This window comes from Puntigrus tetrazona, chromosome 17 (genome assembly GCF_018831695.1).
Source record: "Puntigrus tetrazona isolate hp1 chromosome 17, ASM1883169v1, whole genome shotgun sequence".
Taxonomy (NCBI): domain Eukaryota; kingdom Metazoa; phylum Chordata; class Actinopteri; order Cypriniformes; family Cyprinidae; genus Puntigrus; species Puntigrus tetrazona.
In genome coordinates, this window is record NC_056715.1 from 1,130,568 (window position 1) to 1,152,053 (window position 21,486).

The following is a 21,486-nucleotide window of genomic DNA, read 5'->3' on the forward strand; positions in this document are numbered from 1 at the left end:
AATCATTTTATCCCCGTTCGACTCTCATACCGACGGCACCCATTCGCTCGCATTGGTGCATGCGTTGGCGAGCAAGAGATGTAATGCTAAATTTCTCCAAATCTGTTACAATGCGGAAACAAACATCAAATTCTATGCCCGTGCAATACGAACCGGCCTTAACGTGATATTCTGCAAAGCTGCTTTGAAACAGCGTGTACTGTGAGAGACCGAACTGGCTTGCATTTGCAAAGTTTCTAAACAACCTGTGCAACTCTGCATTTCAAACAGTTTCACTGGTAAAGTTTTTTTTTTTAAAATGTCTTGAGCATCAGTCGTCAAGGCCCCTCGAATCTGCAGTCAGCCAGCGATCTCCATGCATCACGAGCGGGATTTGTGCTTTTTGACCTGGTTTAGTTCGTCCCCCGTGCACAATGAACCTTGGGTTTCAACAGAATCACCGATAAAGCGTCCGTCCGGCCGCATCCTTCATCTGATGAGTATAAAGCGATGCTGTCAAACAAAACACCATTCTGACAGTGAACCGTTTTTTGAACAAAAAATGCTTTTATACTAGACAAAGCTATTTTTTTTTTAACACTATTCCCATTTCAAGGCAGATTTACAGAAAACGACGCTGTTAATGTTTATAATATCTTAATGCCTTTTAGCAGATTAAATCTGGCAAACAGTTAAGTTTGCATTTTGTGATGATGCAAGCAATCAAGCCGTTCACATGTGCTATATATTATACATGCCTTTACCTGAATATATCGTACGTATTAAATTTGGGTGCATCATATGCAGCGTGCAACTCTTAATACATCACTCGCTGATAATGGTTTACATTTTGAATGTGAATATAGCTATTTAGCAGCTGCAAGTTTCATTTTAATGGCTGTTTGGCAACGAATGAATATCACGTGGTTTTAAAGCAGACATTTAACTCAAATCTTAGCAAACAGGAAGGATGTATAAACACATTGTCCATACTCGGAGCATAATCCCAGTCTAAATGAAAGGAGCGCGTGCGTCCCTCGAGAAAACAGTGAGCCGCTTGTTACTGCAGAAAATGAGCCATTTGTATGTGCAATAATTTCCTTTTTGAAACGAAGCAGTTGCAGGCTTCCTCTCTACACCCTATTATGAAACAGCAATCTCAGGTCAAGGCAATCAGTCTGCTCTAACAAAGAGAGCTACAGTTTTTAAGGATGAGACGCAGGGACTGGAATCGTAGCTCCTCCTCGGGAAATACCGCACTGGCTAACAGCAGACGCTTAAGAGAAAAACCCATGTACTGTAGGCAGAAATTCAACTGTTGATTGAGACTTAAAATGATGTTAAGTTACTGATGAAAAACACAAATGAATACTAATTATTTAAATATGTATTTAAAATATATGACTCATTTCTGTGATCAAAGCTGAGTTTTCTGCATTATTGCTTCACACGATCCTTTATGAATCAATCTAATATGCAGATTTGCTGCTTAAGAAACATTTCTGATTATTATCAGAGCTGCTTCATATTTTTGTGAAAACCGGGAAATCTATTAACAGATGTTTTTTTTTGCAAACGAAATTCAAACCGACCCATGATTGATAAAATATAATAATATCTATCTATCTATCTATCTATCTATCTATCTATCTATATATATATATATATATATATATATATATATATATATATATATATATATATATATATATATAAGCATCTACGAAAACAGACTGGAAACACAAAACCCTTAAAGGTTGGCTTTGTGTTTCTAGAACCGCCAGGGACTTTTAGAAAAATTAACTTATTGGCTGATGTCACTAAATCAGTAAAATAGCCAATTAGACTAATTGGTCTGGCCAAAATATCAATGTTTGACACAAAAATAACACGATTAACGATTCTCGTAAAGCAGCACTGACTCAGTTTCTCACAGTGCAAATTAATATTCATTGGTTTTATTTTGCAAAGCAAAGCTGTTAATAAAAACAATTCGTAACAAAGTGTGATATCCATCAGTGTTACATTTATAAAAAGCAGTGGCTATCTTCGCATGTAAATAGGAGCACAATAGATGCCGCCTTAAAAATAGCTCTTCGTTATTTGATAAAAGGCTTTATATAAAAAAGGACCGGACTGCTGAAGTCCACTCACATGACAATGAACTATTATTATGCAATCAGCAAGCCTGGACTTCAGTGCGCTGTAGCTGGGTGTCCGTTCGCCCGAGTAGTTAGATCAAGATCATGCTCTCATAACTTGGGATGAACAGGGATAGAGGTTTTCTGGTGCGTTTCCTTCAGCCAGGAGATGAGGATTTTATTGAGCTCCGCGGGCCTGAAGAGAGAAGAGGAAAAAGCGATTGGACCGATCCGCTCGTGTCATGTAGCTCAAATGACTGCGGCATTAAAATAATTAGCGATGCTTTCTATTACCGCGAGAGTTCATTAACGAAGCCCCTCGACGAGCTCAAATGCTTTGATTTTAAATGCTGTTTAAGTCTCATCGCATTTAGCTGACCTCAGTGAGCACATCTTGTACGCCAAGTAGTGACCACGCACCAGCTTCGCGAGAGAAGAACCAATCTCCCTCGTTTTACAGGGGTCACGGGGTCGCGTCTCGCGTCCCGTTTCGGAGATGAAGCCAGGCGCTTTGCGTCAGATCGTCAGAGTTCGTGTATTGATTACTGAAGTTCAGCCGAGGGTGAAGAGGGTGACGGAGGTGGACGGGTCGAGAGACGTTAAAATAATTTACAGCCGCGGGGGTTACGTTATCGAGCAGCTCGGGTCAGGGCGGAGAGGGCGGTTAAATCACGCTCTGCTCTGATCGCTAATTAGAGAGCGTTAACCACACGACAAGGACATTACCATAAAACCACTGTCATACAGATGAGCTCTGAGAGGATGGGAAAAATAAATTTACATTTACTTCTTGTCTTGTGAAAAATCAGGCGGAATCAAGTGAATTTTTTGTTTATTTTAAAGGATATATATCTATACAAACTAAATGTACATATGTGGTTGACTTAATATGCCATATAAACCTGTTAAAATGTATATTAAATATCTATAATATAAATATCTATAAAAATACAAATAATTGTATTTAAAAAAAAAGCTTAAATATTTTAATCATCCCAAAAAAGGCTTGATTTTCCATATGCAAACATATAGAACTTATGTATGCACATACGTGAGTGTTTAGATAAAGACTAAGATATTTTTGTACTTTTAGTACAGTGACACAGAGGACTGTGGCAGCAAGATTTTACTCAGCCAAGTATAATCTGATAGCTATATCTGAAACAGCCGGGTTACCAGCATAAAGCTCTGAGATGCCCCATGACCTGAATGGAGAGAGTTGTTGGCGGCGCGAGATACGCCTCGGGTGGGTTTGGTTTACATTTGTGACTTATCTGACAGCAGCTGCCAACGCTTTCAGGCCATATCTCACACTTTAAAGGACAAGTAAGGTACACTTCACCCTTCAGGTCAGTTTTAGTAAAGCGGTTTCACTATACGTCCTCTGCTGAAGTCTACGGTATAATATGCAAACTGATTTCTATCTGAAATGCTTTCTGTGAAAATCCTTCTGCTTTCAGATGGGACTTCTTGCGTTTTGGGTTTTTATTTTTCCAGTGACGTGCGAGAGGGATGTTTTTACCGATGTGGTGGTTTAACCTTGAGGTGAGCCGGATCTTTCCGTCAGTGTCACGTTACTGTTATTTATGTGATTGGCTGCTTGGGTGATGCACAATCACTTGCCCTGACCCCGTTCAATGATGAAAACCCTGGATCTGAGCAATCCTTCATTTAAAACCGAACGCTCACGCCGATCCTGATGGTGCACGCTCCTCTCTGTAAGAACTGCTGAATGGTAACATGTGCCGCTGCTCTAAAAGCCTTATAAACGACAATAAACAATAGTCTGTCAGGAAATAATAGTCTGTCGTGTTGCCTGTTTTGACGCAAGCATCCTAAACACGCTTTTGACGTGCCGTGCAATTTGCCATGATGTACATATTAAAGATTTCAACACGCCAAAAACATGTTTGGGTCCTCGTCCTTCATCCAAATAAACAAAGGTATATAAATAAATGCTTGCATACCTAATTACTTACTTATATAGCCAGAAAATATAAATAGTACATTATGTTTCTTGCACAAGAAAAATATTGTTTCGTGAATAAAAATGTTGGTGGTTTTTTAATACGACTGAGATGCCATTATAGTTTTTGTTAATATTTGTATTAATATTTTAAAGTGTAAATATGTATATAATTTCTTTAAAATATTTATTTCTGTTTTATTTTTAGCCATTTCAAAAAATCAAGTGAAATTGAATGGATTGTTGTCTTAATTAGTAACTAGCTGAAATAAAATAAAAAAATATTTTTTAACATTTATTTAATTGTAGTTAATGCTTACTTTAATTCCAGTAATTCCAGTTTTTATAGTTTAATTTATTTAATTTAATTTAATTTAATTATTTACTCATTTACTAACTATAATTGCCCACATAAAGCATATCTCTGTGAGGGCAACAACCTAAATATGTGAAACAACCTAAATATATTATTGTTATAAGAAAAACCTGGTGTATATATATGCAGTTGAAGTAATATTTACTACTAGTATGAGTCTAGCATTTGATTTGCGAGAAGGTGCAAGGAACGATGAGAAAAGGATGGGTGCAAACATTTCAGAAATTATAAGATTCAAACATTGTAGGCTATATCTTACACAATCTAATCCAGCTAACCTAACCTGACACTGTTTAACCTATTCTATCAGTTATCACACTTCCTCTCTAACAACAGTCAACTAAAGTACTAAAGGTCAGATGGTCTGTCAATTCTTTTTTTCTCTCCAATTCTCTTGGAAACCAAGCATTCCTGATACCTTGCTGACATTTAAGCAGCGCCGTGTAATTTTAAAACCGTTCGGACATGTAAATTATTGCTATACGAGTTCTGTTTCTGATGTTTCTGATTAAGTTTAATGTCAATGTAATGAATAGCTCTTTGTTATGCGGCACATTCTCATGTCCCCATCCGATGCTGGATCAAAGAAAAAGTCCACTCAGATCGTATTCGTTTTTTCAACTTCAACATTGAGGTGAGTATTTAATCATTATTTTGGTTTGAGATCACTTCGAATAAAAACTATTCTTGGGAATATTACCGAACTGGTGATCGGCTCATATTGTATCTATGACTTTCGACCATGTTAGTGTTTCGTAGAAGTGCCAGTTCCTCAGTGATATCTTACCTCTCCATCTGAGTCCAGTGCCCACAATTCTCGATGTGGCCTCTGGTGAGGTTGGGGACCTTTAGACAGAGATACACAAGGTCAGCTGACACGGGCCATGCAACTGTATGACAATAAAATACTCATGCACTGTGAAGACTAATTCGCATCTACATCATGTTAAAGTCACAGTTTTAAACTCGCCATAGAGACCGATCATTAGCAAGGAAGCTTATTTCTGCCTGCAATGATAATGATACGAAATTAAACGAAAAATGCAACTTTATATCTCACAATATTTACATTTTTAATAGATTTTTGGGATATCTGAGATTCAGAATACTGAGGGAAAAAAGGCAAAATTGTGAGATTTATATCATTTATATCTAGCAAAATCATTGTGACCTTTTCCCTTCACAGTTTCAACTTTATATCTTAAAAATCCGACTCACAAAAACAAATGTGTAACTTTTCACTCACTTTTCTTATCACTTTTTCTTCTATAACTTTTCTTTTTTAGAATCACTATAACTTTTCTTCATGATTGCAATCGCAACTTTAAGAATAAAAGTTAAAAAACAAGATATAAACAAGTTTATATCATGCATTTCAGACTATTTTTTATTTGAATTTTGAGATATAGGTATAGGAAAAAAAAATGTATTTCTCAGTTCAAAAGTTTCAAAAAGTGAGAGTTTTTTTTCCCTGCAATTGCAAGTTCATATGCAATTCAGACTGTATTTTTTAATCGTAACCGCAAAATATACATTTACAAAAAAATAAAAAACTTACGGTTTTCACAATATCTCACAATTCTGAAATGTTAATGTTTTCAGAATTTTGAGAACCGATGTAAAAAAAAAAGTATATAAACTCAGAATCGCAAGAATCTGCGTGATATAAAGTTGTTTTTTGTATATAAGTGTCCATACTGTAAATCTGTGAAGATGAGAACAACTAAGGGTAAACATCTACAAGTCGTTGTTACGGTAAATGTAAAATCTTGCCGTCTCACCAGGTTCTCCATGCCTGTGGTAAAGGCTGGCAGAAGAACAGGGTCCTTTCCTGCGGTCACCATTAAAGCTGGCATCGTGATCTGTGACGGCAGAAGCACTGTCATGTACTTTCAACTAGCCAAATGAATTTTGACAGATAAGAAACTGACAAAAACCACCAAAAAAGTGATATTTTACTATTGGGCTTGATTGCATCTGCAGCGCGAAACGACATTTAATGGCATCAATCAATGCATCCTAAATGTGCAACTGATTTTAAAGAAGGACTAGCTATCGATTCCTAATGAAACGCATTTATGAGTGGTGCAGCTCTTCAGCTCGTCGTGGAGGAGCAGATGTTGGGGTAAAGGGAACGGACGCCATCTGCTCCGCTCGGGCTGCAGGACTGCTAGATGCGGTGTGGAATTGCTGGAATAAGCAGCACTTGGGTATTTCTGACAGTGACGGTGTCAGAGAGCAGGAGAGCGAGGACACTTGCCTTGCCCCTTGGCCTGGAACACATCCAACGCCAGTTCCTCTCCCCGTTACGGTACCAGTTCAGAGGACCCCTGAGACAAAGCCAGACCCTCAGTGACACGTCATTTATTCCACGTGCATGAGCATGCATTCGTTATCACCGCCTCAGGTTTAAAGGATCGGTTCACATAAACATTCTGTTGTTTCAAACCCGTATGATTTGCATATGAACAGTAAATAGTCCTATTTACTTACAAAATATATTTAAAAAATTGCTTTGTGTACGGAAAATCTCATCTGCACTTATTCATACTCGATCTAACAATGTCAATTACATGCAGAGATCCATCAAAAGTTTTGAAAAAACTATAATCATGTTGTGATCAAAAAGCGTGCATGCATGATATACTGTAGGTGTGCGCAAACAATACAAAATATATTAAATAAAAATTCTTAAATATTAAATGCATAAGTGCATTTGCAAATACATACACACACACACACACACAAGGATATATATATTTAGTTTTTTGCAAAAATAAAATTCAATTACAAAGTATAAAAACTTCATTATCCTGATTATTTAATGAAAAAATATATATTTTAGGCGTCATACAAATCATACAGGTTTCAAATCAACATGATGATTTGTAAAAATATCAAGCCATAGCACAACATGATTTAGTCTAGCAGGATATCTGCCTGGACCTGAAACAGTGATATCTCACGCTTAAAATCAGAAGGAAAGAATAGTGTGGTAAGAGTTAAAAACCAAAAATGACAAAGTTGGTCCAGTATTATGTCCTGCTTAAGATGCATACGAATGCACACAAATAAGATGCACTTTGTGGCTGTTTGCTCAGTGTACCTGAAGCCGCTCTTGGTGTACTGCTGCACATAGTACTTCAGCGCAGACTCGCTCAGAATAGCACTGCGGGGCGGATCATCCGGTGACCCCACAAGCAATCCTCCTGATAAACAAAAGAGCAGACAAGGAAAACAAAACGATAAGGCCAGTGCACTCGTGTGGTCTCGTGAGGCTCGGTGCACATGGTTTGGACCGTTCTTCTTGAGCGCAACTCAAACCAAACATGCATTCATTCCTCAATACAAAACACTGAACTAAATCAGAAGCTGACCGCATAACAGAAGCAGTTTGAATTGCTGAAGCTAATAATGCTGCCAATCATTCTCCATTGTTCAACAAATAATAAAAGGCAGAAGAAAAAATGTCTTACCTCTTTTGCAGACTCCAGCGGTGCTTGGAAATGATTTCTGAGGATTATAGGTAAGACATTTTTGGTGGTTACCAGTGTTATTTTAGAATTTTTTTCAGTACTACAGTATTTATATATATATATATATATATATATATATATATATATATATATATATATATATATATATATATATATATATATAATTTTTCAGTTTTCAATTTCAGTTTTAGTTTAAAATACAGTTAAAATTATTTATAATAATATATATAATAATTTATTTATACTTTTTTCTTTTCTAGTTTGTATTTCAGACTTAGTTTTAGCACTTCAACTTAATTAAATATTAAACAGAAATGTTCCCAATGTTGACTTAAATGAATGAATCAATAAATAAATAAATAAATAAATAAAGGGGGAAAATAATATATAACAATCAAAGCTAATTGAAATATATTTTTATATAATTTTTTTAACTATATTTATTAATAAGTAGGGTTTTTGTATAATTTGCATTAGCTTATATTTTTATATTTTCACTTTTTATTTTAACTTGAGTTTGTTTACTAATGTATTTTTAATATTTCTGTTTATCTTTGAAATGTTGCCTAGTAAAATAGTAAATAATTGCTAGCATTGTAGTTTAATGTTACATGATATTTTAAATTAGCAATTTTAAAATTGTATTAATTTTTTGGTTCTGTTTATCTTTCATTTTTATTTCAGTTTTAATTTTTGTAATTCAATTTAAACATTTTGCTAAACAAATCTAAATACTAATAATAAAGTTTAAGTCCAATAATAAGCTTTATTAACTGTATTCTGGGTGTTTTTTGCTATTTCTCTATGATAGTGTAGTTACTAAATATAGTTCAGTTCAGATTTTTGCATACAGTCCTTCCTTTCCTTTTTAAAAGGTGCTGCTGCATAGGAAGGATGTGAATTATGTACGCCTCAATAAATGTGCAACAGGTTGAGGGACGCGATATCAGACTTACAATTCACCTGGTGGACCATAAAATTGGCTAAAAGATCCCAGAATGAAATATAATGGAGAGCAGAATATCACAGAGACTAATCAAAGACACCATAGAAGCCATCAAAAGACCAAATAAATGTTTATAAAATAAAAATAAAAAACTTTGTTCCCAACTGAAATGAATAATGATAAATATTCACAGGTTTCCTTCAAAAGACGCGGTTCTTTGTCGGATAAACGGCATTGAAACGTGTCCGTTCCTCTGGTGATTTCCAGGTTTTATCGGTGGGACGTGCAGCAGAAGGGGATTGTTTCTAGAGATCCCCGTCTGCCCCGCCGCAGCCGGCCCACGCACTCATTAGGATGCAGCGTGTGGCTACCTGAGGCTGAGCGATGGCCGGCCTGCCGTTTGTGATTCATTAGTGCAGGATCAGAGTCCCGGATGGGAGCCCTTTAAGTGGCCCTCATTACGATGCCGGGTCGTTCAGCACCGACCGCACGCCTCGCCTCTTTGATCTCCATCAGAGCTGGCTTTTTGATGCCGGCGATAAGCAATGTAAATATCTAACAGATAACCGTGTCACTTCGGACGAAGGGAGAATTTTACACATGCACAAGGTTCCTGCTCTGTGAAGATGTTTGCTAGCGCAGCATGTATTATTAACACATCATTCGATGGCTTTTTAAAATGCGTACATGATTATGGTGAAAGCTTAATTTCATATAACCCCTTTTAAAGAATCATTTAACGCGTTAAAAATAATACTGGCAAAAAGCTATTACCATGCTTTAGAATTATATATATATATGTATTATATACCGAAACAAATGTTTTTTTTCCATCCTGAGCTTGACAGAAAAAAGTCGATATGAACTTTCACTGTATGGTAAAAAGAGCCGTTTCTACCATGGCTTTGCATCTCACTCTAATCGAATTAATTAATTACATTTAGAAACTTACGGTTTCAAGTACTTCCGATGAACATCAGTTTGAAGGTTCGCTCGAGATTTTTCTCCAGTTCCGCCTCTGCAACACCCTGAAACAACAGACAAAAGTGCTAATGAATATAACAAAAATAAGTAATAAAATATATGTATATATATATATATATATATATATATATATATATATATATATATATATATATATATATATATATATATGTACAAATAAAAAATATATATAAATAAAATATATATATATATATATATATATATATATATATATATATATATATATATGTAAAATTAAAAAAATCTCTCTCTCTATATATATATGTAAAATAAAAAAATAAAATATAAAAAAATATATATATATATATGTATGTACAAATAAAAAAAAAAAAAATATATATATATATATATATATATATATACATACAGTATATATATAATTTTGATATGCAAATACTGATGTTAAAATATGTATGTATATGTGTGTGTGTGTGTGTGTGTGTGTGTAATAATGAACATAATTCACTCACAGGCTTTTGGAAATAGATCTGGTAATCAAAAATTGGCAAGGACATGAGTTTCTCCATCGGATTTGTTTTTGGATCCACCGGAAAAAGGGGTGTGTTGAGAGACGCCACAGCCCTGCAGTTTCAAAATAAATTGGTTGACAAGAGAAGAAAAAGTGTGCATTTCTGCGCCTCGTGCGTAACAGGCATCAAACCGAACCAACACCCACGACACTCTCGAATCATTTTGTTCATGCCGTACCTCACTCTCTCAGGATGGAACTGTGCCATGTTCCACACCAGAGAACCGCCCCAGTCGTGACCCACCAGAGTCACCTGTGGGACGCCCTGCGGAGCACAAAGACACCACTAGAAACTCGTCGATGAAATACTGCAATAATGTTCACACTGCAGCCAGGTGTGTTTCGCACGGAAATGCCATAATATTTCAGTCCAAAATGAAAAAAAAAAATAGTTTATGCTATTTTAGGGATTTTAGTTTTTTACAAAGTAACAAATGCACATACTTTCATCATTATATACTTTCAACAGTCCTTACTTTAGGATTAAAATCACTCAAGGCAATACACAAGGTCCAAAACTACCTGAACGTCATGCAAAATCTAAAGACAACTATGCAAAATCGTTTATATGAAGGCTAATATTTTTTTCTAAACATGTTTTTTTCATTTTCATTTCAGATTTTCAGTTTGTATTAAATAAACGATTATATAGAATTGAACAAACTTAATAGGCATTAAACAAACAAACTAGATTAAGTAAATAAAAGCTTTGAATATTCATCTTTTATCCTCAACCTTAACCTATACCCTTAAAGGGGAACTCTAACCCTAACCCTAACTAACTCTAATTATGCCCCTGTTAAAATTTCTACTTTTAGGGTATGAGTCACAGTTTTTGTGTCTTCCTCTTTAATGCGAATGAGCTGGCGCTCTGGTGAAACTAAAATAAACAGCTCACACTCGCTTGCTTTCGCAAATAAACACTCCACCATCAGAACAATTCAGAACAAAAAATAACGGCTTTGCATGCTTTATGAGCCCCACTCGTGATGATGAGCTCGACTGATAACAGCAATGAATTTTTACATGCATTATGAAGATAAAAGCTTTATCAATTAACATTACTGAGTGTCAAGAAACTCTTTCGGGAACAGCAGCTCCTCACACCGTTTATGCTTTTCCCCCTCTGTGACGTAAACACGGGGAGAATCTGAAACAGCTCATTTGGAGAGAAACACTTTTTTTTGCCCTTTAAGTTTAAGGCACGCCACGTCCACATCACCAAACACTGACAGACGAGAAAGAGCCATCATCTTTCCATATTTACTTAAAGCACGAAATAAACATAAATGATTATCAGATGTTATCTTGTTTCAACCGTGGAAAGACTTCAATGCACGCGATTTTTGATGTTAATCTAACCTCCTGCCTAGTTTGTTTGTCTGACAAAAAAAAGATTCGGCCTTATGATTGGTCAGATCGCCTTTCAATCGAATTCCAAGAGAAGGAACAAATAAAATCATTTCAAAACCGAGACAAGCCTATGTTGTAGAAGCTGTGCTGGCCCGGTATTTGTTTGTCTCAATCCCAGACGCAGTCAAATATCACAGATCACTTCCTCAAGCACAATGATATGCGTTTCTCTCTGCATCGCTTTCCTGGTTAGACCACCAACTGTAGCAGCTAATTAAAGGATAATGACCTCTTTCCCGGCGCAATGACGACCAGCCACCCACCCCTTTATACTGCCTGATGGAAAATACTCAACGTCGCGCACTACTCACAGAAGATGCTCGTGCCTTACACGTCGCATTACTAAATACTTGATTATGATTGGTTGCTAGGAGTTGCAAAGTGCATATATGTGGCGTGATCTAAAAAAAAAGATAGTTTACAGTAAAAACGATTACAGTAAATTTGAAAAATAGGTTTAATGTAAATTTTGGGTCAAAACAACTTGTCTATCATATATAAAAATTTATTTATTTATTATATTATGATATATATATATATATATATATATATATATATATATATATATATATATATATATATATATATATATATATATATATATATATATATATATATATATATATATATATATATACTATATTTTCTATTTTAATGCAGAAAAATAGCAATTAATGGCAGCTAGCAGAAAAGACTTCAGCTATACTGCAACTCTTTTTTTTCCCACAAATGTAGTTACATACAACTATAATATTTTACATTAGATTTTTTACATTTTTGTTTTGCGTTCATTTTGTTATGTCATCAGTTGTGCTATTTAGAGTTGATTTATTTTTATTTGCGTTTTAGTTCATTTAGTACTTTTATTTAGTGTTACAGTTTTATTTCAGCTATACTTCAACAAGAATGCCTTCAATCGTTTTAGTCTCAGGATAAGTCACATACTTAGCCCTTACGTTCATCATGCCAAAATAGAAAAGTTACGAAAACAAGAAATTGAAACCATGCGATTACATAGGAAACCATTGTATGTTGAACAATTTTGTTTTGACTACATTTCCATGTCACACCCCTGGACTGTTTGGTGTCTTTCATTCCTCGTGTGCCATGCGTGCCATCGTTTCTGACTCTATGTTTAGGCGCGTGTCGTTCGTTATCCTTAGTTACTCTTTATAACTGTTCAGTGCTTTGTTGTCCAGTCACGTCTATGTAAGTGTGTGTGTGTGTGTGTGTGTGTGTGTGTGTGTGTGTTTATGTGGGTTATTAAAGACTTCATCTTCATGCGTTCCTTCCCGCGCCACACCGTGACAATAGACTTCCAGGTTTGACAGCATTAAGTAATACAGTTCTTTCTCAACCATAACAAAGTTTCAAAGAGCTGTATGTTTTACCGCAATAAAAAAAAAAAAAAAAAAGCACTCTGGATGAACAACAATTTCTTACCGAGTAAACAATTAGAGCAACTGCACAAAAGCTGAAGAGAGCGATTGTGCTGCCACAATACTCTAATAATAATCCAGCATGCAGCATAACTACTGGTATTTACCGTCAGAGGTCATAAAGCATCATATTTTGTCACTGAAGCATGTTAATCTAGACTGGTCAGGACTGGCAGTAATGCATGCATATATTTTGGGACAAATGCGTTTGACTGTTGCACCACCTTCGTGTTTTCGCGTTTAACCAAATGCAAATCATGTGTTATCTGCACTGCAGAATCTGCTGGTCTAACTGTGGACCAACTAAATATAGATGAACTCATCCGTTTCAGTTCTCAGCCTCTCTATTCTGTTGCCACGCATGATTTTCTGATGCTTTTAATGAAGATAATATGCAGCACCCCCTTAACACTTCTGCATTCGCACGTTCATGCAAGCAGGAGAATCACAACAGATAAAAACATTCCTATCGTACTATCTTTTGGCAAACGCTACCTGTTTGATATACTACGTGCATGCCCTGATAGCCTGGTGTGTGAAAAAACAAGAGCATTCTTAAGAAACGGCTCACATCTTTTCGATAGAATTTAGCTTGAGTTCAGTTTAACACATGGTTCTATTTAGAGATGTGTAAAAGCGCAGAAAGATGTTGGTTTTCTGATAATTAACAACTCTTAACATGCATGAAAAATATCTCCACATTCAGACAAGACTAAACCTGATCAGTACAACCGCTAGTGTTAAAAATGAAGTGTCCTGTAAACACAACATTTGATCATAAAGTAGAGATTCTGATATAAATCCCTGGTCATTTTGAATTCTAAAAAAAGGAAAAAAAACTGTACATACCATTTTATCCAAAAATTTCACCATATCCTAAAAAGCCAAGAGAGGGATGACAAAAATGTATCCAAAAATAATCAATTTTGGTAAAAATATGCATGGATAAGTACATTCACATGGATTAGATTTAATTACCAGCATGATTTGTTCTTGAGAATACTCCTCGATCTCTGCATAAAAAGGTGGGAATAAAACAGAGCTTATTATATGATCTTTATACTTTCATATGGCAATAATAACAAGATGTGTTTCATTACGTAAAGTATGCGCGTCAGCTTTAACGTACATATCAAAATAACAGTCGAATACATTAAAAATGTATAATTTAACTTACAATTAGGAACAAGTGGAAATATTGAACCATTTATAAACAATAAACCATTTATTGACTTCAATCGTTTTACAAAAAAAGCTTTTTTCTAACATTGAAATCGAGATTGGGCTTAATGTAATCTCTTCAGAATAATCCATACATGTTGAAATCATTTGAATATCGAACAAATAGCTGTAAAAAAAAAAAAAAAAAAAGCTACAAACTGCATCAATTTTGTAAGAAGGGCTATATGCTAGATGAAATCAGGCACTAATTTTAGCTTCAGCAGTCCAATATTCATAAGAAATAAGCATTCCCTTTCATTCAGCATATCTGATACAGCTTTTTAATAATAATAAAAACAGTCATCGACCATTAAACAGGTATTCTAGCATAAGGACATTTAATTAAACACTTAGTAATAATAGTGAAAAGGTAGTGAAAAATGTCCCATTGTAATCATTTGAAGCAATAAGGCCTCGAGATCATGCTTTATTGAAAATATATCCAAAATACAGCACGTCCTCTCGTAACTGATTGTGGAAAGCATGTAGTCCCTCAGTTCTTGGTAAAACTTCAAATCCCATCACAGAAGTGACCCGACGCACATGCTAAAGAGCAGTGCTCCTCATTTTCATTCTCAGCGTGACGCCGCAGTGATCACAGAGGAACCGGAGAGCTGGGAATCCCTTCGGGCATTTATTTCAGTTACCTGGAAACTCACGCTGCTTTTAAAGCTAAAGCATGACATTTGACCAGGCAGCGCACACACACGCCTTTAAAACAAACTCTCGGCAAGCAGATTTTAGGATCTCTCACTAATGTGTTGATTTTAGGATAACGTAATGGCTTTGAACAGGCTTTAATGCTATTGCAAACAAAGTCAAAGCATCCTGTTCTGAAAACTTACCAACAGTCAGGAAAGTTATCTTAAAAACGTAGCTGACGTCAAAGGAAAGACTAGCTGTTTTCAAAATGCATAAATGCTCCTTTAGTTGAAGTTGCCTATTATAAATAACTACTTATGTTTATAAAGCGATACAATTTTCAGACAGGATTTCTTAGTTACTGATTCTTCAGCGTCCTTGATTACAGGATGCAATTAAAAAACCTTCAATACTTTACCTTGATAACTTCCTGGGAAAGACTGTATTTTTTTGACCGTATTTTTAATTTACAATGAGCAAAAATGAAGCATCTATCTAAAAAACAACCTATGCGCCGATTCTGTGGATCGCAATTAGTAGTTGTCATAGGTTAAGAATGTTATGAAACGCAACTAAGGGTTTTTTTAATTTTTCACCTTTTGCTTTTTAATCCCAGGTTAAGGCCATTTTTAACCCTTTGTTTAGCGATGCCATTTAATTTTTCATTTTGAAAGGGGACTGAAACCGCTTTTAACAAGTGCAGTATTTAAAGTCGTGCTATGTTTCAAGCAGACAGATCTTTTCTGTCGTATTGCATCAGAGTATAACAAATGCATGGCCTGGGTTCTGTGCATTTGTTGATCAGATTTTAATATGCTGTCATTGCTTGAAAATTGGAGGGAGATGAACGCAAGCTTGCAGGGGTGGCTTTTAATAACTTTTTAATGACCTTGTGTGTGTGTGTGTAAACTTTTTGTCCAAAAGCGATGAGAAAACATGAACATATAAAGGTATATTTTGTCTGAAAGCAGAGGGTTGGTTCTTTATTTCAATGTGTAATATGTTCATTTATGGATAGCAGAAAAAATTCTGAAGGCCGACAAATTTAGGTTAAAATCATAAAAAATTCTTGCGGTGGCTTGAAACTTTTTTAAAAACCACTGTTGGGTTTTGACGTTTTGATTAAACATGCACAGATGAATTGTTCACAATAACATCTAGCATAGAAAGAGCAGAATATAGCTGCTGTGAAGAGAATGCATAAACACTCAAGTCACAGAATAAGTAACACCTTCTTATGCTTTCACAACAACGCAAAAAAAAGCCACTCGTCAAACCCTTCACCCTCTCTGGTAGAGCGAGCTTCCACCCGAACTGCTGAAACAATCACATCTTTTTAAAAGTAGCTGAAGACCTTTTTTTGTAACCATCCTACACTCTTGAACCAAAGCACTTATACCCTCACAAAAAAAAAGAGAAATTCTTCTCTTCCCTAGCTTTCTTCTTAATCTAGTTGTCAACCATTGCAAATGATGCATATTGTTGACGTCTTGGCGAAGTACAATTGTTCCTCTTTGCTTTTGTTCCTCTTTTTGATTAAAAGCATATAAATGTGAGTGTAATGCAAAAGTTAAAACAAAGCATGAGACGAGCTGTATATAATTGTAACTGACCTGGTGGAGCAGTGGAGTCACCGTAGCCTTTCATGTCAAGAGCTAGAACCCTGAATCCAGCATCGCCAAAGCCGGAATCTGAGGAGAAACAACAAACAAAAAATAATAACACCTGAAGTATATCGTACTTGAGTGGTGCTTGCGTTCTAAGTGGTTGCCAGGGCATTGCTATGCGGTTGCTAAGGTGTTTCAAGTGTTATTGCATATGCATTGCTACCAAGTTGACATGATGTTAGGGGAATTTTTTTACTGACCCAAAGAAACCATCCCAAGGCCTCTAAGGTTTTGTTCAATCCCCTGCGAGATATAATAATAATAATAATAATAACTAGAAAGTACATTTCCTGAAGAAAATGTGAGTGGTGCTTGCTGCTTACTCTTGAGTTTTATAGAGTTCTCATCGTGAATGGGCATGTAGCTAGTCACTGTTAGCATGTAGCACTGCTAGCATGACTAACATGTCTGAAGTCCGGTTTGCTAACACAAGTCAGAAGAACCAATTCCCATGTCTATACGATATTGTGATGCAGAGATATACGTCTCGCTAATCGGTTGCTAGGGTACACTGTTCGGTTGCTAGTAAGTGGATTGGCAGCTGACCATCATGATGCACTAAAGACTGCTTGTCATTATGAGTGATATAAACCAACCCCCATGTTTCTAAGACATTCAGACTTGAAATATGCCTGCGTGGGCTTGGGTTGCTAAGGTCATTGATGGCGGTCGCTAGGGCGTGGCTAGGAAAAAGTTAAGTGATTCACGAGTGACGCACGTCATAGGAAAACTTCACTACAAGAAATTATTTTTTGCATTTCCATTTCCTCCAACAGCAAGTAAACAAATATTAGTCTTTCTATGTCTTTCTATCACTACAAAAACTCAATTTTCTCTCATTTAATATCAACGTAACAAAACACGGAGTAGAGTTATAAAAATACATATATTAAATCTTTTAAAAATGACACTACAAAAAAGTTGCTTGATTGCACAATAGATTACATCATTTCAGTCTGTGAAAAGAGTTCATTGTTCGTTTCATTATCCAAAGTAACTTACATTATTACACTTCCCCTAGAGTCGTATTCAAGGATATAATAGCGAAAGCTCATGAATGACTGCTTTTGGCGTTTAAACCCAATACCTGTGGGATACCAGCCCTGATCTCTAACCCCTATAAGCTATGAGACTCACAATAATATCACAACCTTCGAAGGCCGGTATACCGGTTGCATCAGTTTTGAGGTTCCTCACCTGATACCTCCATGAAAACCAACTCTCAGGGAAGCCATGGCACAGGAGAACAGGCGGTCCGTCTCCCAGGTCCACATAGTGGATCCTCACTCCAGGCTGAACAACAGAGGAACGCACTTTTTATGAACCTCGCTGAAAACCACACGCGGTTAAGATAAGCATAAGAGACACGCGTTACACGTTACCTTAATATTCACATATCCATGAGAGACATTTTCAGGATCACAAGACGGTGGCTGGAGTTGACCGGTGACCTGTCAATTTAACCATTAAACGATCATTAAATTACAAAATTAATTGTTCTTTTGAACTTCCAAAAACAGCATTTTTTTGCCACGTATATAACTTTCACCACTGCTTTGGAAATCAATGATTCGGGTCAGAATTCCTCACCTCTATTCCTGTAAGCTTCTGAATTTCTTCAAGAGCCTGAGTGACGTCCTTGACTTGAACGGCCGTCATTCCCAAACCTTCAGCTGCCTTGATGCTTTCTTCATCCACATCCAGCCACACCGCCTTAAAACAAGAAGAGCATTTGGTTACGTCCTGAACTAACATCTTTCGAATTGGCTCTTTCCAGTCGGGGAGCTTCTGGAATTGTTTGCTACTCTTACTTCTTGAGGTTTGAGCGCCAGTTTCTCGAGGGCACTGGTAAAGATGTCTGGCTCCGGGATTCTGACACCGGCATAGCAAGATCTCACGACCAGGTTGAAATGGCTTTCCAAAACAGAAAGGATCCTAGCGACGCCGTCTCTCTGATCAGTGTCATCCACCCAGACGTTGGCCAGGACACAGGTAGAGATGCCTCAAAGGAAAAAGTTCACACAAAAAGAGAGAATTTACATCATTGGAGCACTGCATCACTTGCTGGATCTTCTGCAGTGAATGGGTGCCGTCGAATGAGAGCCCAAACAGCGGATAAAAACATTGTAACAAGTAATCCACACCACTCGGTTCTATCAATTAGCATTGGTGTTCGTAAGAAACAAATCCAACATTAATACGTTTTTAATTTCAAACCATTGACTACTCACAGCTTTTCACTTCACACTATTAATTGAAGGACTGGAGTGGTGCGGATTATTGTGATGTTTTAATCAGCTGTTTTCTGACGGCACCCATTCACTGCATTTGTCCAAATCTGTTCTCGTGAAGAAACAAAACCACCTATATCTTGGATGGCCCGAGGGTCGTAATAAAAATATAATAAAAATGCAAAGTACCATGAATACGGAGCACAGATGCGGCATCAAGAACCGGCTTGTTGAATTCTGCCTTCCCGAGGTCACTGAAAAGCTTCTGAGCTGAGAATTGTTCAGGTAAAGAAAGTCCCTGCTCGGCTGCAAACTTCTGACACTCAGCTTCAAACTCAGGTATCATCTGACACGTGAAACCAGTTATGCGAGAGTAAGTGCTTTTTGATGCACTACAGCAAATTGTCGTACGCATGAACAGATTTTATGAATGAAAATAACCTGCAGCAGTGTGAGGTTTCCTTTCTCCAAGCGATGCATTGCATTGTCGCTGCCAAGTTTTGTAATTACATTCTTTATGAACCCCCTAGGACAAACAGTATCGTTAATTAAATATAATAAATGAAAAAGAAGAGCATACAAAGTATATAATTTTATGCTTTTATGTGTGTGTGTTTAATTATATATATATATATATATATATATATATATATATATATATATATATATATATATATATATATATATACATTTATAATACATAAATTATTCATTTTTATATATAAAAATATTTGAACAAATTAGTATGCTTTTATGTGTGTATATATATATATATATATATATATATATATATATATATATATTTTATAATATAGTTATTAATTTTTATATATAACAAATATTTTAATAAATTAATAGTCACATACCTCGAAATACCAGCTGTTTCTTCAAACTTCTGAAAAGTCTGGGTGAGATGGGGTGTAACAACAACACCCCACAAATTAAACAGAACCGCCTTCTTCATTGCAAACTAGATTATTTTCCTTTATTGCAAACTAGCAAGCCCCTGGGCAAAAAGGAAAGACAGGGCAGAAAACATTACACGACTTGTACTCGCCTGCCACTTCTGCCAGAACAAAACACGGTACAAATGTACAGTACAAAAGGTCATTGCGCAATGCTGCCATAAAGTCGAATTCGGTGAATTTTTTACGTTTACCTGATGAGCGGTGTCTGATTTCTGGAAGCAGGAAGTTGGTTATACAAGTTACCTCGGTACATTTAACAACTGGTATCTTTAAACTAACGCTGGCACTGCCACAGTTTTTAAACCCAGCCCATAACCGCCTCTGGCCTGAATACTACGGATGAATAGCTAATGAATATTCATCGCGTTGTAGTCACGTTCGCCAAATACTCGCACCTGATTGGATGAAAGGATAAAGGCTGCTCTTTAACAAATCCTGCGTATCTCATGTTGCCAAGCAACGTCAATAGTACCTATTTAATAATCATAAGCCAAGCCTTCGCCATAGTAGTTTAAAGCGTCCAGCGCAAACTTTATAAAACTTTTAGAAATACTTATTACTTAATATTAATTTACATGCAATATGTCATAGTAATATAGATGATTGTTTAATGATATATAAAAAATATTTAGCAATATATAATGCATAAAATATTAATATATGACAACACTTGTATTAAAATGCACAAAACATTAACAAGTCAATAATTAAATTATATATTTAAAGAAAACCCTTTATTGTAAACTATTATTGTTATTTCATAATAAGCATTTTCACAAAAGTGTTTAGAAAATCATAGCATCATAATTAAAACAAATATTTAGATTTCTAATTATATTTAAAGTCATTCATTTAGATGTTTTTTTAATCTAAAGTGACTTCAATCAATTGCGATTCATTTCAAAGAGGCAAAAAGACACAGGAACTGCTTGTATACTAAATTTCAGTCATTGCTCAAATGAGTACAAGCTGGACTTTTTTGATCATTTCACCAGCTAGGAGCGATGAGTAAATAACGCTCTCTGTGATGGTACCACGAGGCGTCACTCACTTGTAGGCCTCTGAAGGGGATGGAGAATCATAATAGTGAGTGGAAGTAGGCGGGTGCTGAGCCTGTGGCTGTTCTATGCAAGCATCAATGTTTTGAACTTGATTCTGTGGGGAGCCAGAGAAAGGAGACAGAGAGAGGTGTAACATGGACTCTTATGAGCTTGCTGAAGACCAGACATGCCACTCAATTCTGGTTTGATTGTGCATGATGGAAACCCGGCTAGAAGAGCATTGCAGTAGTCCAGCCAAGAAATGACCGGGCCGGGACAAGAGTTGCGCAGCATGCTCCGCTAGAAAGGGCGTGATCTTTCTGATCTTGTGTAATGCAAACCTCCATGATTACGCAGTTTTTGAAATGTGAACATTGATCATCAAAGATTACACCAAGATTCCTGATGGGGTAATTGTTGATGAAC

General features: G+C 36.1%; 1 protein-coding gene across 1 annotated transcript; it reads right to left on the reverse strand.

Annotated features, from left to right (window-relative positions):
• Positions 1–1,905: 1,905 nt before the first annotated feature.
• Positions 1,906–20,351, reverse strand: ephx2 (epoxide hydrolase 2, cytoplasmic). The gene is given in 22 exon segments (XM_043263361.1): positions 1,906–2,316; positions 5,250–5,308; positions 6,244–6,324; positions 6,723–6,792; positions 7,569–7,671; positions 7,939–7,958; positions 9,601–9,608; positions 9,844–9,933; positions 10,381–10,492; positions 10,619–10,704; positions 14,141–14,167; positions 14,270–14,304; positions 16,768–16,833; positions 16,836–16,845; positions 18,019–18,114; positions 18,204–18,272; positions 18,412–18,534; positions 18,633–18,823; positions 19,242–19,398; positions 19,494–19,578; positions 19,919–20,058; positions 20,212–20,351. Coding segments are annotated over 21 exon segments (1,671 nt in total). The 5' UTR covers positions 20,017–20,058; positions 20,212–20,351; the 3' UTR covers positions 1,906–2,231.
• Positions 20,352–21,486: the final 1,135 nt, after the last annotated feature.